General features: G+C 46.8%; 1 protein-coding gene across 1 annotated transcript in view; it reads right to left on the bottom strand.

The window, feature by feature from the left end:
* LBP (lipopolysaccharide binding protein) overlaps window positions 1-16,576 on the bottom strand; it is a 20,360-nt gene that overhangs the window by 1,615 nt on the left and 2,169 nt on the right. Inside the window, exons 3-14 of the mRNA XM_004686949.2 lie at window positions 15,572-15,700; window positions 12,966-13,121; window positions 12,317-12,380; window positions 9,226-9,289; window positions 7,529-7,620; window positions 6,788-6,964; window positions 5,497-5,556; window positions 4,798-4,962; window positions 3,527-3,594; window positions 2,960-3,002; window positions 1,203-1,266; window positions 865-941 (exon numbers count right to left, since the gene is read on the bottom strand). Of these exons, the coding sequence (XP_004687006.1) occupies window positions 865-941; window positions 1,203-1,266; window positions 2,960-3,002; window positions 3,527-3,594; window positions 4,798-4,962; window positions 5,497-5,556; window positions 6,788-6,964; window positions 7,529-7,620; window positions 9,226-9,289; window positions 12,317-12,380; window positions 12,966-13,121; window positions 15,572-15,700 (1,159 nt within the window). The remainder of the gene's footprint in view (window positions 1-864; window positions 942-1,202; window positions 1,267-2,959; window positions 3,003-3,526; window positions 3,595-4,797; window positions 4,963-5,496; window positions 5,557-6,787; window positions 6,965-7,528; window positions 7,621-9,225; window positions 9,290-12,316; window positions 12,381-12,965; window positions 13,122-15,571; window positions 15,701-16,576) is intronic.

Below are 16,576 nucleotides of genomic sequence, written 5' to 3' on the forward strand. Positions count from 1 at the left end.
AGCTGTGGCTAGCTCATAGTGCTGCTCCTTAACCTGCTTCACCACCAAGGAGGGCCTAGAGATGCTTTTCTAAAAGATAATCTGAACCTGGGGCACACATGGCAGAACAGTGGAGAGAAGAATAAAGAAACAGATATATTCTTTAGTATGGCGGTAGCTACATAAATGATAGCCCATCTGATGGATGAGACACAAGCGTCTTAGCAGGGGAGGGAGCCTTAGGCTGCAACAGGGAATGAGGCTAAAGGGTAACGCTGAGTTTAAAGAGAAAAGAAAGAGACCAGGTGTGAGTGTTGACAGTGCAATGATCCAACTCAAACAAACATTTTTTTAAAAAATGCTTAGAGGAACAAAGACTGGAAAGAACAACAACAGAGTTCAAACCAGGGGTGTGCTGGAACAATGGGTTTATGAGTGTTTCCCAAAAAGCTTTATAATACCTTGTTTAAAAGGGGTAGAGGAAGCACAACAAGCACATTTATAATAGAACTTGTCTGCTTAAGGGTTTAGAAGAAATTGTTAAAACTTTCAAATAGCTTTCAGAATCTGACTTGTTGATAAACCTAGAACTGCAGTATTTTTCAAAATGAGGTGGCCTTCAGGTCCCCCAGGTCACCATGGTTGGGGATGGGAGGCAGTGTGGCACAGGCTGTGTTTATAAGGCTGTGTCTATACCTCCTGCCCCACCGAGATCCACTTCCGAAAGACATGTGGTATCTAGGGTGTTAGGGAGCAGCCTACCCCAGGCAAGGCTCTCCCACATGTGAGGTTGAGCTGGGTTCCCCTAATAAGTTATGGCTTCCAAATCTGGAAAACAAGCCCACCCCCTCCCCAAATGCTCAGAGTCCCCCTCAACCCACTGACCTTGTGGATCTGAAGAATTATGTCGTAGAGTTGAATATGGTTTAGCAGAGGGAGAGGGAAACCTTTTTCCAGCAGCTCTGTAGGGTAAGAGATTTGTTAGTAACATTTTTCCAAAACAAAAAAAAAAAGTCCTCTTTGCAAACTCTATACACAGTACATTCCCATTTCATTGTCACGCCCATCTCATAGAAAAGCCATTGAAGTTCAGAGAGGTGAAGTGACTTACCCAAGGTCACACAGCCTGCAAAAGAACCTTTTATCCCAACTCCAAGTCTAGCTCACTTTCCACTAAACAGTAGTGTCACTCTTAACTTGGAAAAATCCACAGGGATACTTACCGTTGATCTTGGGGTAAAGGTTGTTGAGGATGTAGTCGTTGAGTAATGCCTCCAACAGCTCCACCTGGTTGGAAACAGGAGAGGTATAACTGTACCCTTGTGCCATCTTGCCCACTGACAAACTCCATGCCACTCTGGGGGTGGCTGTGCTGACATGGTAAGAGGCTTGAAGTAAGCGACTGCAGTAGGTACCTACATCATGCTACTACTTTTATAAGATACAACTGTCTCAACATACACACGTGTATGTATGCAAGTGACGAAAATGTTTTGGAAAGTTACATGTCTCTGGTATTTTCTTCCAGGGAGAACAACCAAGGATTGACTTAGTCTTATCTCTGTTACTCTGTTATTTAACTTTTTTTTTTAACAGTGAGAATGTTTTCCTAAATTAGTTGTGTGCTAAAAAATTTTTTTAGTCAAAACAAAATTTATGAAGCACATCTTGTGACACTCCCCATGCTCCATATATAGGGTGTAGAGCCTTATATAGCTATAGGATTCAGCCTCCACAGTAACGCCTGGAAGGTGAGGATAATGTTCCCATTTACAGATAAGTAAAGCAAGGCCCTCAGAATGAAAGTGTCTTACTGGGAATGGGGCAACAGGCTTAGGGTGGGGGTCCCGATGTATCTGATTCTACAGGTCTTGTTTTTCCCACTCCATGTTCTGAACGCCTGATAGGATGACTTTGTGAATGTTTTGTTTATGGAACCTTTCTACATGCCCTGCACAGGTACAGTCTTAGTCCTTTTCTCTGGGAGGAGGCATCTCTCGGGATCTCTCAGGGCAGGGTCTCTCCCTCACTCCAGGGATTTGTTTCTACTTCATCAGCAGGTAAAGGGAAGTCTGGGCAGAGGACAGCAATAAGGTGGTCACAATAGCCCGGCTCTGTGGGAAACGAATATCACTCCTGAGGGTCAGCTCGTCCATCTCTGCTCAGACTGTGAGAAGCAGCTGCCATCACCACCTCCCCTCTTTCCAGAGATTTCTCTTGATGGCTTCGCCCACATCAATCTCCCCATCCTTTCCCTTCCTCTATTGGAGGTGGGGACATCTATTTCACAACTTTCCTCCTTGTGGAAGTCACTTGATTTTGCCTGCCCATTATGGAATTCTGCTTGTTTTCAGTAGCAGAATCCCTATTTTTCTCTAGGGAACCCTCTTAGCTAATCCAGTATACGCTTTCCAGGAGTGTAGTCAAACCCATGCTTGATCAATTGATCTTGTCCAGTTTCTAGCCACAGTGATTGGCTAAAGAATGGGCAATGCTAAGATGCATCCTGTGAGCACTAGCACAAAGATTGTGCTTTTACTGGGTAAAAAGTAAAAGGAAACTACAGGAAACTGGAGGGTTTTCCACTAATTGGAAGAACCTGTCTGAGAACAAGGCCAGTGCACAAAGGAGTGATGAAGAGTTGCTTGCTCTACCTATGGCAGCCTCTGGATCTAGCAAAGCCTTTTTTTCCCCCCAACTGTTCTTAGTTATAGGTATTCCTACACATCAGTTAGGATACTTTCAGTTGGCTTTGTTCTTTGTAGTTGAGGAGTCTGTCCAGTATATGATTTAATAATTAATAGTATGTATGGGGTGTAGCTGTTCCTTGGCCCTACTTCATGTCCTTGAGAGTTTCTGTGCTTCTCTAGGGCAGAGAGAAACTCTTCTTCATTTCTTGTTTCTATTATAGCTGTCATAGCCTTGCTTAGTAAACACTCTAAATTGATTAATCTAATCATTTCATAAATAAAATACTTACATTGAATATTCCGACTTTAGATTCCTTCAGTTCCAAATGTATCCTATAATGAAAAAAAGAAGGTTCAGAGCTTGGGCATTATGCCCATAGGAAACCTCACCAATGTGGGGATTAGCAGAAAAGAGAAGGCATCTACTTGACAAGGCTCAGGTCCAAGGATGGGATGGGGGAGGTAGGAGTGAAAAAAATGAGCAAACAGCCAAGAACAGTGATGCAGTACTATTGAGAAGGTTGGCAAGGGAAAGCAGGTCAAGTCAAAGAACTCCATCTACCTGTATTTTCAGGAAGTTAACGCAGCTGATGTCTAAAATTCATAGGTTTAAAAAAAAGCACTATTAGTAATTTCCTTAGAAATTTGGGATGGGGGATTAGGTGGGAAAATTCTGTGCAGGCAGGGCTGGTGAAGCAAAAGAATTGGACCAACTAGAATGAAAATTAATTTTCCTTTCCAAATTGTGAGCCACCTCCCCACCAACACTGACAGGAATATCTCATCATTCTCCTACCCCAGCTACAGACTTAGGAAACACAGTCGAGTGCCCCCTTGTGGTCAGCAGGCACACTTACTTTTCGGGCTTTAAGGACGCAGTGATCCTGTTGGTGCTGAAGATCAACATGGCGGATATATTAGTGGCCTGGAAATGCCGGTAGAAGGAAGGGGATGTAAGTGAGGGAGGCCATCACACACAGGAAGAGCAACTATGGTGGGAGGGGCGAGGGGGGCGGTTTACCGCTGCTAAGCAGATGGTTCAATGAATCAATGCAGGCCATTGCTATTAGACTGTAGAATCCCAGAAGGTGCACTTAGGTGCTCAATAAATGTTTGAACGTGAACATTTTTTCTTGAAATTGTTGATATGACAGCAGTTAAACTCTGAACAGATTACCAAGGAAGGGAAAGAGTACCTGTCCCTGACAACCTCTAAATGGGATAGTTTCTAGCTATTTCAGGGCCAAGATTCAGTCCTGATGATGATGATGATGATGATGATGATGATGGTGTTACCTTAAAATATATTGATAACGGCAATATAAAATCACAGATATAACATCTAGGACCAATTATTCTTGCACAGATTTGTCTTACTGAATTCTAAACCTGAAACAAGATAGCTAATTTCTCTATCCAGTGAAAAGGATCCCCAAGGTACTCAAATCCCTTAGACAGGTCTACGGAGAAATTAAATATTGCAGCAATATTTAATGCAAAGGCAATTTAATGCAGGGGATGTGTTTACAAAAATGACAAATTGCTGAGATGCCAGAAAAGAATTGGAGAGGCAACTCAGGCGTTAGCAGAGAAACAGGCCACTTCCACCCCAAGAGGAAGGAACTGGAGTATGTGTGAGAGCGACTGGGTCACTGCTAGAATCTCTGCCCAAGGCCAAGAGGAAAATGTGCTCTGGCCCTCTCTTTCCTCCTGCTCTCCATTCCCATCAAGTGTCTGATGGACGGAGCCAGCTGGAATTCGGGCATAAGACAGTCAGGGAAATGGAACCTCCCGGGGTTCAGACATAGATTCAGAGCAGAGCAAAGACTCCTTTACATCCCCCCCCTCCCCCAGTAGCCCAGACTCAACTAGTGGGAGGAAAAAGATACAAATTTGGAGCAAGTAAGTCTATAACAGCTATGTAAGTGTCGGCTTAAAAAACCTGATAAAGAAAAATAACAGGGAGCTTCAAGAATAAATAAATAAGGCAGACCAGGAATAAGGGCCATCAAGAAAGTTCTCTGAGGAAGTGATATTTACGGTGAGCTCTGCAAGCACTAGCTAGTAGTGAACCTGGGGGGAGTGTTCAGGAACAGGGAACAGCATCCGCGAAGGCTTTGGATCTTACCGCACCAAGCACGAAGACAGGCACCCGGCCAGTGCGTGACAGCACGAAGCCCGCAATCTCCATCTCGGGGGTCACGGACAGGTTCCCAGGGCTGAAGTTCAGTACAGGGGCAGAGACTACTGCTCCCTGGAGCTCCAAGTACATGTTGGGGTACAGCCTGGCTAACTGGGGGGAGGGGACAATGAGGAGATGACGTCAAATGAAAAAAATATGCAAAATACTAGCCCAGGGCCCGCAGCCCACTGGGTATGTGCATTCAGTCTGACAAACTGCATAGATTTGGAACGAGAACTGGCTGGTTGGAGGACAGGAGTGGAGAGGGCTTTCCATGCCACACTATTTCATGTCTTGAACTATTATCACCCAACCAAAAATATTTTTTGAAGCACCAGGAATAGTCCTGGCCTCTGGTAGGTGTCCATCCCTGTTGGATTTATGAATTAGGGTACATTTTGCAGGACATGTTAACATTCGCTGGGATTCTTAGATATCCCCACTAAAAGTATTGGGCAACTTGTGGCCAAATTAGAACCAGGCTTGAAAGGAAGGGAACCCCAAAGCCAGCAGCACCCCAGCCTTCATGAGGGGCAGACTGTCAGCTTTGTAACTGTTGGCTAAGTGGACAAGAGGCTTTAAAGAGAAGTCTTTGAAGCCCAGGGAGCTCAGTGTGCACTCCCTAAGGGCTGAGGGACATCTTACCCGAGGGGCAAAGGAACGGAAGGACTTGGTGTTCAGTCGGATGTTGGAGTCGGATGGAATCTGCAGCAAAGAGACAGGAAAGTTTTAGGATGCTCTGGGGGAGCAAAGGTCTATAAAGGTGGGGTGAGGGGGAATGGTCAAGACCATAGCTTCTCAAATGTCCTGGGTCACCATGGCAGGGACCATCCAGATGCCTGCCCTGCACCAGCACATGAGTCTGGGGCGCAGACTGCACCTTGGGGTGCAAGTACATACAGGAAACACCTCAAGGGTCCACAAGGTGAGGCGTGCAATCACACAGGCCGGCATTTGGCTGCAGGCCTTGTTGCTGTGTGGTCCAGGGCCAGGCCCTTTACCTCTCTGAGGCTCGAGGTCTTCATTCTAACATGGGGATAACCAGTCTCCACCCATCAGGTCACTGTTTAGGACAAGGGCTAGCAAGTGAGCACGGAGCAAGTCACAGCTGCTAGATTGTGGCCGCTAAAAGCACAGCAGCAGTAAATATGATTGCAGCAAATGGCCCACAAGTGGGAGAGGTCATCCCAAGGAAAAAGCCCATGCCATCCATCCACCATATGCCCCTGGCTTATGATGAGAGAAAACTGGCCTGCTCCTGGCCTGTGTTCCTGTCACCATCCTCATATTGTTCACAGCCTTCAGCTTTTTAAGGAGCAACAAGAAACAATCTTCTGAAACCCAGAACTATTAAAGAAACTGAGAAATGTTGATGATATGACCACAATAACATTTGGTCTTGATTATATAAAGCCTCAGGGAGTTGTCTTAGAGGTAGGTGTTAGGAAGACTTCCTATAGGGGAGCTCCCAGATAGATTTTCTATTAAAAACATCAATTTGTGGGCACAGTGTCTTCACAGTCATGCTTTACTTTTATTTTTTATTCTATGTAACCATGTACATTTATCAGTGTGTCTTTCATTCTTCCCATTCACTAAAACATTTTTTAAAGGTCCAAAAACCATGAAAATGAGACAAAATATGAATTAGAATAACATGTCTAGGCTGGGGTGGGGCAGGGGATGTGACATAGAAACAAGCTACAAAGCCTTCCATAGTTATATGGGAGAAAGAACTTGACTTTGAGCTTCCTGGAAGCCAAATTACAAAGGGAGAACATTTCCCCCTTTTTATATTTTGCTTGTCTTTTTCCTGGTCTTGATCTTTTTCTTAGTCTGTATTTATTATTTCACTGATGTGACTAGAAGGAAAGGGAAGAAGGAAGGAAAACAGGTTATTTGTTCCTCTGTAAGTGCTCTTCTGCACCGTCCTTACCAAGTCATCTGTGATGGAGAAGTTCAGGTATCCTGCCTTTTGATATATCAGGCTGGCAGAGTTGAAGACATAATTAGAGATGATAAAATAAACCATTCTGTTGTGTTCCTCAGGAAGGTTCATAACTGGAGGAAGGACAGCAACTCGGGAGTGGTGATTGTGGTTAAAAATTTCACCCTAAAGAGAGAAATAGGGTCCACTTGAACTTTTTAGTCTGTCCCATTACCAGACATCTGAGCAAGGTAGTCCTGTCGGTGTTTGTGTGTGGGGGTGGGGGGAAGGTACACACTGACTAGAGATAATTCCTGAAATTCTACCAGTAAAGGCTTTTTCCTTTGAAACACTGTTGTCTATCCAGATCCCTTCATGGAAAGTTTCTGAATGCACTAAACTTTGGTATATGGATAATACAACCTATTGTCTGGCTGCTCTATACCACCCAGGGCCAGCTCTGACAGACATCACCTGCATAATGGGCAAGGCAAAGGAGGGGGGCAAAGGAGGAGGGGGAGTCTTAAGACCCAAGAGTTGGAAGTCACCTGTGGGAGGATGCTAGCTTTGGGAACAGTCCCTCCCCCCCCCACCACTCCATATTGCCTGATTCTCATCACAGCTGGTACCACTGGGGAAATGAGGTAAGATTGGGAGCTGGGGGCATGCGAGGCTCCAAGAAAGGAGTGGCCCTGAGGGATGACTACATTGGGGTTGGACCCATCCAAGGCCATATTCCAGGACACTTACCTTAAGCATCATGTCCAAAGTTTGAGTTGCTGCCTTTGGTGCCTCCATTAAACTGTAATCAACACTGATGAAACTGTCAATCTCTGTTGAGACTGTGGACCCAGGAAAAGGCAGAATTAGGAGATAGGTAATAGAAAAGGGGTGAGAGCTCTGGCTGACCCACATCCCAAGAAATGGTTGCAATGTATCATCAGCAAATTCAATAAAGCTGCAGGATACAAAACCAACATACAAAACAAAGTTGTTTTTATATACTAATAATGAAATATCTAAAAAGGAAAGCAAAGGATCCCATTTACAGTAGTATCAAAACTAATAAACTACTTAGGAATAAACTTAGCCGAGGAGGTGAAAGATCTGTACGTTGGAAACTATGACTGATGAAAGAAATTGAAGGAGGCAAAAACAAATAGAAAAGATAGCCCATGTTCATTGACTGAAAGAATCAATATCACTAAAATTTCCGTACTCCTCAGTGTCATCTATAGATTCAATGCAGTTTTTATGAAAACTCCAATGGTATTTCTGAAAGAAGCAGACAAAGCAATGCTAAAATTTGTATGGAACCACAACCCTGAGTAATGCAATCTGAGAAAACTGGTGGCATCATACATACTCTATGACTTCAAATCCTACCACAAAGCAATTGTAATCAAAACAGTATGGTATTGTCATTAACAATAGTCAAGATTTGTGGTGATGGTACACACGGGTGAAATGGTGATGGGAGGCCCATGGAGATTACAAGTGAGATGGAAAAATGCACAAAATGAAGAATGATGTAAAGAAAATTATGTTTATGGTGTAAAAAAATAAATAAAATTGAAATATCAAAAAAAGAAAATAGAAAAGGTATGGAAACAATTGATGCCAGCCAACAGATGGACTGTGTGTCCAAGAAAGTGTGTGTGTGTACATCATACATATGTGTGTGACAAAATACTATTCAGTCATGAAAAAGCAGGAGACCCTGCCATAGGAGACAATATGGATAGAACTTGAGAACATTATGCTAAGTGAAATAAGTCACGCAGAGAAAAAATAATATGGTTATCATTTACAGAATGAATATAATGAATCTTAGAAAGCTGAATTTGTAAAAGCAGAGATTAGAATGGTAGTAACAGGACCTGGACTGCCTGTGGGTAAATGGCAAGATACTGATCAAAGTGTATGAACGTCCAGTAAGAAAATGATATAATACTCAGCATTGTGAGCAAAGTTGACAGTGTTGTACTATGCATCTGACTGTTGCTAGGAGAGGAGATCAAATGTTTCCAGAAAAGAAATAGTAATTATATGAGGAGATGGAGGTGTTAGCTAAGGTTACAATGATAATCACATTGCTATGGATAAGTGTATTCAGTCAGCATATTGTACTTTAAACTTACAAAATGTTTATGTCAATTAGTTTTCAACAAAGCTGGATAAATTAAAATTCAGTCTTTTAAGATGAAAAAAGAAAATGTGTGCTGATATAGAAAGATCTCCAAGTATGCAAGTTACAGAAGAACAATGCACATGCAAAGAAAAATAGAAAAAGATGGATTCCAAACAGGGAATCTCTTGGAAGAAAATTTGAGGAGAAAAAAGAACTCTCAACTTTCTACACCTTGCTCCATGTAGTGTTTTATGAGGTATGCATATGCTTTTATTATTAGAGGTAAACTGTCCCAGGAATGGGTGGGAGGCTGTACCTGGCAGAGTTTGGAGATAAGGCTGTAGGTCAGAAGTCACTGATTTGTAGATCAATTCACAAATCTGAAAAAAAAAAAAAAAAGGAAGCAGGAGCCTGTGTGAGTGCCTGGACTTTGGTCTGGTCCTGTGCTCATTACTTGGTCACATTATTGCATCTATCTGCTCTTTCTTATCCATCCCATAAGTATTTATGGTACTTATAATGTGCCAGCTACTGAAGAAACAGAAATAATTAGAAATATACAGGTTTCCCCCTAGATCCCAACAAAGTCCAACTGGACATTTCAGGTTCAACCTCAAATCTGCCCCATGGACACAGGGAGTCCTCTCCACAGCCTGATTGGGGTTCACGGACCAGATGGAGGCACTGCCCGAAGTTCCATCAGTAAAGTTGCTTTTCACTGGGAGGCCTTGGCCTCCAGAATGCAGAGCTGAATTGCAGAACTAGACAGGAAAAGGAAGCAGCCAGCCAAGGAATTGTAAGAGTTTATGCAGTTTGCTTCTTAAATGGCATTGCTTCACAGGTGGGCTGGGTTGACCAGTGTTTTCCCGTGATGCCTGTTAAGAGGGGATGCTCTTGAGGCTACAACACACAGAATGTGTGGACACCATGTGAGCTGCAAGCTTCTCCAGAAAAGAAAATGTCTTCTCAGAAGTGTGTGTTCTACTCGCTATTGAAAACACTCAAATCATTGTTTATGCAAACCAATGAATTATGAATGAGAAAAGAGTTGTTTCTATGAAAACCTAAGAGAAAAATCTCTGGAAAGGTGAGTTGCTTCAAGAAAAATGCTGTTAAGTTTGGAATGGACAAGAAAAGCTTAGGAAGGAAAAAAAATAGAAGGATGCTGTTCTCCGATGGCTTCACAAATGTCTTTCGATTCTCGTGTTTCAAGGAATCTGTGCTGTGATTTGTTGCAGATCGATGTTTTATGCAAGAAAGACTTCAGTGCCAATAGAGAGGCTGTTTTCAAGGACCTGGCCCAACATCAAAAGATAGCAAACAAATTTACATTTCCTTACATGTAAATATTTTCTTTGTTCACGGATATGAAAGCCTTCTCCCTTAAAACAGGTTTTTAAATTAACCAGCTACCACCTGCTGTGCTAATGGAGCCACAGGTATTAACGGTGGGAGAGAGTCATGTGGGGGTCTCAGGTGCCTGGGATACCCCGGCTTAGTGTGGGGTCACAGAGGGCTCCCCTGAAGGGACATTTTAAGGGCAAGGCAAGGCAGGAGATTGTGGGGAAAGGCCAGACAGGGTGGGGCAGGAGTGCAGGGAAGCTTAACCCCGAGGAGAGACCCCATTTCTGGGAGAGACTCTGGGAGTGAAGAAACTGCTTGCAGCCGAAGAAAATGGTGGCGAGCAACATCTGTGATACCTTGCAAGGGAACCAGGAATCTTGTTTTTTCTTGCAGATCAGGGCCCATCACATCAACCCAGAGCCCCCAGCCTGTGTGCCCACCCGTTAGGGGGGCGTGAGTGAGTGAGGAGGGTGCTCTCAGGTGCCCCAGTCCAGACATAGCGGAGCTTCCCACAGAGGGGGGCAGGGTCGTGGTTAAGGGTGCAGTGGGTGAGTGGGACAAACCCAGGGTTACATCCTGTCCCCCAGCTTTTCCCACGGTGTTTTGGGGGACAGAGCAAGCGCCCGACCACTGCTCAATATTCTTCTCAGCCCTGCTGCTCAGGGACCACATCCCACCCCTAGCGGGGACTTTGCAGGGTCCTGGCCCAGGTGCTTGGTCTCCCTGGGAGGAAGGTGGACTCATAGGATGGGGTCAGGTGAACGCTTCACCCTTCCCAAGCCACCCAGCTGCCACAAGGCCTTTAGTACTGGCGCCCCAAGATCCAGGAGGTTCAAGGCCCCCCGCAGCCCCTCCCAGCTGGCTGAGTGAGCCCCTCTCTGAGCCCCTTCTCGCAAATGGGGAAAGTGGTCACTCCAGAGTTTGAGGTGGACTGAAGACACCACGTGGGAGTGTGCTCAGCACATTATTCTTGGCCAAACTGCAGCACACAAAGCGTTGCCATTATTATTTCCAGTAAGAATAGCTACCCAATAATATATTCTGTATAACATTAATTACATTAATTTACCAAAGCCATGGTATATCATCGGCAATTTATTATCACTGATAATTACTATGTTCCAATTCATTTTAATAGATTACAATTGTTAGAGAATATTGTTGTAAATCATTTTTATCTCTATCATCAGCAGGGAAATATAAATCCACCCTGCTGAAGAATATTATGGCCCACTCAGAACATGGCAAGGGGTGCTGGGGAAAGAGGTTGGCATGTTTCCCCAGTTCGCCTGGACCCCAGGACCCCAGAACAGGGCCTGAGGGCAGCTTGTAACATCCAGCCTAAGGTCCGCGTGCTGTTCCCAGCTCAGTCACAAGGAGGCCTCCAAAGCCAAACCAGAAGCAGGCCCAGGAGCGGGTGATGTGTCTGTCTGGGCCACCTGGCTTTCCTCCTTCAGGACTTCCACCCTTCCCAAGCACAGCCATTGCTCCAGACACTGTCCCTGACGTATGACATCTCAGGGTGGGACTTTGGGGTGAAGTGAGTGTTCAGGAAATTAAAGCTTAACGTGGATAAAAGATTGAAACTGTTTCAGTCAGAGACCCCAACCTATAGCAGGTCCACCAAATTCTGGGTGAAAGCAGAGCACCCACATGGTTGACATGTTCCAGAAGCTTGTTGCTTGCCCCTGCAGACACTGAGGGCTGCTGTCTCGCTTGACCACAGGGGTGGGGGTTGGGGGGGTGCAGGGCAGTGGGGTGGGGATGGCAGTTGGGGGATTTGGTGGTGACAAAACCAAACAGAGGGACATTTTACTCTTTGCCAAGAGTTCCACCATTCTCCTCCTAACTGGACTGGCTCAGAGCCCAGAGACCCACGTTTTGCCCATGGATTTGCCACATACCTGCTCTGTGACCTTGGGCAAAGGACTGTTCTTTAAGGCCCCAGGTAGGCCTCTGTCAGACCCCACCACTGTCCAGGTCCAGAGGTCAGTAAAAGGCCCCAGCACCGTTCCCTGGCCCTTGAGAGGCTCAGTGGACACCAGCAGCTCAGACGTCCTTACCTTGCTCTCCAGCTCTCGCTGGAACTTGGATTCGATCTGGTTGTGGAAGAGATTCAGCAGCCAGCTGGAGAGAGGGCACAGTGGACAGTCAGCTGTGTGCCACTGATGTAGGGACAGTGGGGCAGCAGGGAAAGCCAGGCCCTGGCTTCAGGCCTGTCCAACCCCCAAGGGAGCCCGTCCTACCCCAGCCTGGTGCTCTGTTGTGGCCAAAATGCAGATGAAGCAAAAATGCAGAATTGCAGTTCCCAGCACATTCACTGATTTAGACACCTAGATCCCAGCCCCTGTTGTACCCCAAGCAGATCCCGTAGATTTGGGGGATCCACATCTTTCTACTTAAGGAAACTGAGGCCCAGAAAGACTTGCTCCAAGGTTTGTACATATTGTCCTAAACTCTCCTTTGGCCAAAAACCTCTCTTTTTCTCCAGTGGCCAAATTTCATTCATCTGCTGATGGTGCCCTGCAGTTTGCTTTTGTGGTGACTCCTGGCTCGAGTCACATCTGTGGTTCCCCAGGATGTGTTCCCCAAGGGTGCCCTCCGAGTGCCCGGATGTGCCGGCGCACTGTGTCTGGGTCCCTCATTGATGAGAGCATCCTCGGGCTGGACGCGGGAGGGTCAGGCTGGCCGGTGTCCCTGTGCTTGGCCTACCTTGCATCACCTGACACATCCACATCCACGTCCCCGATGTGACTGTGACACCTGGAGGCAGAGACTGTAGGTCGCCCAGAAGAGTCGCTGCCCAAGAGGAGGTCGAAGGAAATGGCGATGCCCCTGACCTGCAGGTCAAAGAACCCCTGCAGTCTCCTGGAGGGGAGAAAACAAGGAGTAGTTGATTCCTAGACCAAGGCCAGTCACCATTTGGGGAGGAAAAGGAAAAGTTCATTCCTTACCTGTAAAATGAGTGGAAATGGCACAAAGCTTAATCATGGAAAATTATTACAGATGTGACAAAGGAAAGGCTTACTACAAATAAGATACTGAGATCAAGATGCAAGCCTGAGTTGATGATCAGAAATACACAAAGGCCTTTCCAGGCGAGATCCAGATCCCAGACGCCATCGGCAAATGACTAACAGCCTTGCCAGCAGACAAAATGAAACTTCAGGGACCAAAAATGTGCCATAGGCAAAGTGGAAAATAAAATTGCGCCACGAGCCAAAGAGCTGATTTCCTTAACATGTGAGCTAAAATATGAGCTCATTTCCTTAACACACAAAGAACAAACCTGTACAAATTAGCATAGAAAGGACAAGCCAAGCCAAAAGGGAAAAGAAGACAGTGAATATATGGTGGGTGTGTGTGTGTGAGGGGTGGGGATCGATTGCAAATAAGCTCCTGAAAGTTTATTAAAAATGAAAATAGGGCCCTCCCTGGTGGCACAGAGGGTTAAAGCACAGCACTGAGAAGCTAATGCCTCTTCAGCATGAGTTCAATCCCCACCCCGGAGGTGACCACATGGCGCGGCAGACCTCTCCTGACCCGCCCGCTGTTCCCCTCAGCAGTGTACTTCGTCGATCTGCCTGTTCTGCTCCCCACTGTCTCTGGTGAATCTTCTCACTGCCCTGCACCTCTGACCTATACCCCAGCTCTATATGCTCAAATCAATAAATCTTTAAAAAAAAAGAAAAGAAAAGAATAACGATGCCAGTTTTCCACTAGTAGGAGGGTAAAACTTTTAAGTATTAACAGCCAGTGTCTGTGAAGATCGGGGGCCCCACACATGGTGGGGGAAGAGCACGCCTGGAGTGTCAGTTTTGGGGGGTCTATCCTAATTTTAACACATGTATTTCTGAACCCAGCAACTGAGGCCCCTCCTCCCAAGGTGTGGTGTAGTGGCAGCTACCTGAGGAGACCACCAAAATATCAGCTGGAAGGGGCAGCTTCCGTGCTTCATGGGCATCTCTGCTCTACACCTAACAGAAACGAGGCCCTGGGTGTCTCTCTACACAGGGAGAGGTGACTCGCCAAGAGGAGGAAGGACGGCCCAGGCCAGAGGGCGGGCAGGACGCAGAAACACTCTGCTAGGGAAAGAAGGCAGCTCGATGGCACTGGCAGACGATGACAGCCTGATTGGGTGACGCCTCAGGGACCCGCACGTAGGGGTGGTGGCTGCTGTGTTGGCGGGGAGGGAGATGGGGAGTGACCGCTTGATGGGTCTGGAGGGATCTCTTGGGTTGATGAAGATGAGGTGGAAGTAGGTTGAGGTGATGGTTGGATGACATGGTGAAAATGCCACTGCATTGTGGATTTGCACATGGCTGGTTTTGTGGTGTGTGAGTTTCCCCTCCACAGAAATATTACATTAGTCTTAAAGTGACGTTGATAGCACATTCAAAAAGGCAATAGCATCCCAAATGTAATCCGCATGACGTTTATTAATGAGAAGCCTCATGTTCTTTTTTGAACTATATCTTCAAAAGCAGCGTTTCCCACCTACAGCAGCTCTTGATTTGTACCAAATTTTCAAACACTCCGAGAGACACATGACTCGAAGCTTCTGCCCTGGACAGTGCAGGTCTAAAGGTTGGCTCATCCGGAAGAGACAGGTCAGCCCTTCTGTTATGGGCTACATTGGGTCCTACTCGCCCCTCCCCCAAAACATGTCGAAAGCCGAATCCCCCCACACCTCAGAGCGTGGTTATGGGCCTTTACATGGTGGTCATGGAAAAATGAGGCCGCTCGGGTGGGCCAGGGTCCGAGCTGGCTGGGTTCTCAGAAGCAGGGGGCAGTTAGGACAGACGCCCATGCGCTCCCCCACAGAGGGCGGTCTAAGCCCCTGGTCAGTGACGTACACTATGGTAGTCCAGGCACACTGACCCACCAGAGTTAATCAGAGGTCAGAGGAGACTTCAAAGTGCTAGAGTCAGCGCCTCTGGGTGCTGCCCCTGACCAACAGCAAACAGGAAGGCGGTCACAGGGCAGCGCTGGGGTAACACAGAGGTGTGCTACCTCACAGGGCTGCCGAGTTCAGTCCCTGCCAAAGCCAAGGCCGTTGCCGAGGTCATGTCCCAGATAAGTCCTTGCCCTGATTCTCAGCTTGGTGTCTGCTGCTGGGAGGAAGCAGATGCAGCCATCTCACCTAGCCCGCCCTCCAAGGGGCCAGGACTCGGACACCACTTCACCTCTGGGCTGGGCTCCTTCAGCCCACCGTGTGGACTTTCTGATGAGCTAGGAACACCTAGACCCAACAAGGACGGGACGTCTATGATGGGCAAGGTCAAAGGCCTAAGGGCTGTGGAGCAGGATCAACTTACACGAAAGACTTGCGTGCCTTCCACCTGCCCTGCACCATGATGTCGGAGTTGGAGACGGAGAAAGCCAGGCCCTGGCTGGGGAGGGGTTTCAGAGAGGAGGCCCGCAGCTCACAGTGGTGGATCTGCAGACTAGAAGAGACACACAGAGGGCAGCGTGAGGCCTGGCCTGGGTCTAGTCGGGCAGCAGCTCGCTACAGAGAGCCTACCAGGCGTCCTGCGGGCCTTGCTTAAGGCTTCCCAAGTGTGTCCTTAGGTCTTGGCCTGACGGTCAGCTTCCTGCTCCCTCCTTACAAAGCGGGGGTTAGAACCTCCAGGAAGGGATGGTTTGCCTGAAGTCGCACAGTCAGACACAGAGCCCGGGGATCTGCCCACCCCCGGTAGAACCTGGAGGAGAGCCTACAGCAGCACCCCTTTTTGTTTGCAGCTCATTCACCCAGACATCTAACCGCTAAGATGACACGTACTGTGAGGTTGTCAGCTGGAAAGAAATGATCAAGTTTTGCTTTGTCTGCCACATAGCAGGTGTTCAATAAATATTTGCTGAGGGACTGAATGAAGAAGGAATAAATGAGGCAGTTCCTAGTAGTGAGCAGGGAGTTAGTAGTGAGTAGTGAGGGGGCTGTTAAGCTCTGGGCTCCACTGTCACCCCTCTATTGCCCATCCCTCAAAATAGAGTTTCGTGCCTCTTTTAGTATCAGCTGCTACCATCTAGTGATCCTTTGAAGATCACTCTAGTGCCACCACTTCTGGGAAGCCTTCTTTGACTCCCCCAGATGGACAAACCTCAGCGCGCCGACAGTGGGATACTTCTATTTAAGGTTTAGGTTCTGTCTCCCCCCTGGACGACATGCGGCAACTAGACCGGAATCTGGATTATGGCCCCCAGGAGGTAGCTGTACCATCCGCTCTTACAGATGGGGACACTGAGTTCAGTCACACAGCTCGCCTGCTATTTGCTGCACCAGTGAATGGGAGAGTCCAATTCCTCCCCAGCACGGCCTCCTG

The sequence above is a fragment of the Condylura cristata genome, unplaced genomic scaffold (genome assembly GCF_000260355.1).
Source record: "Condylura cristata isolate star-nosed mole 26May11 unplaced genomic scaffold, ConCri1.0 scaffold00022, whole genome shotgun sequence".
Lineage (NCBI taxonomy): Eukaryota > Metazoa > Chordata > Mammalia > Eulipotyphla > Talpidae > Condylura > Condylura cristata.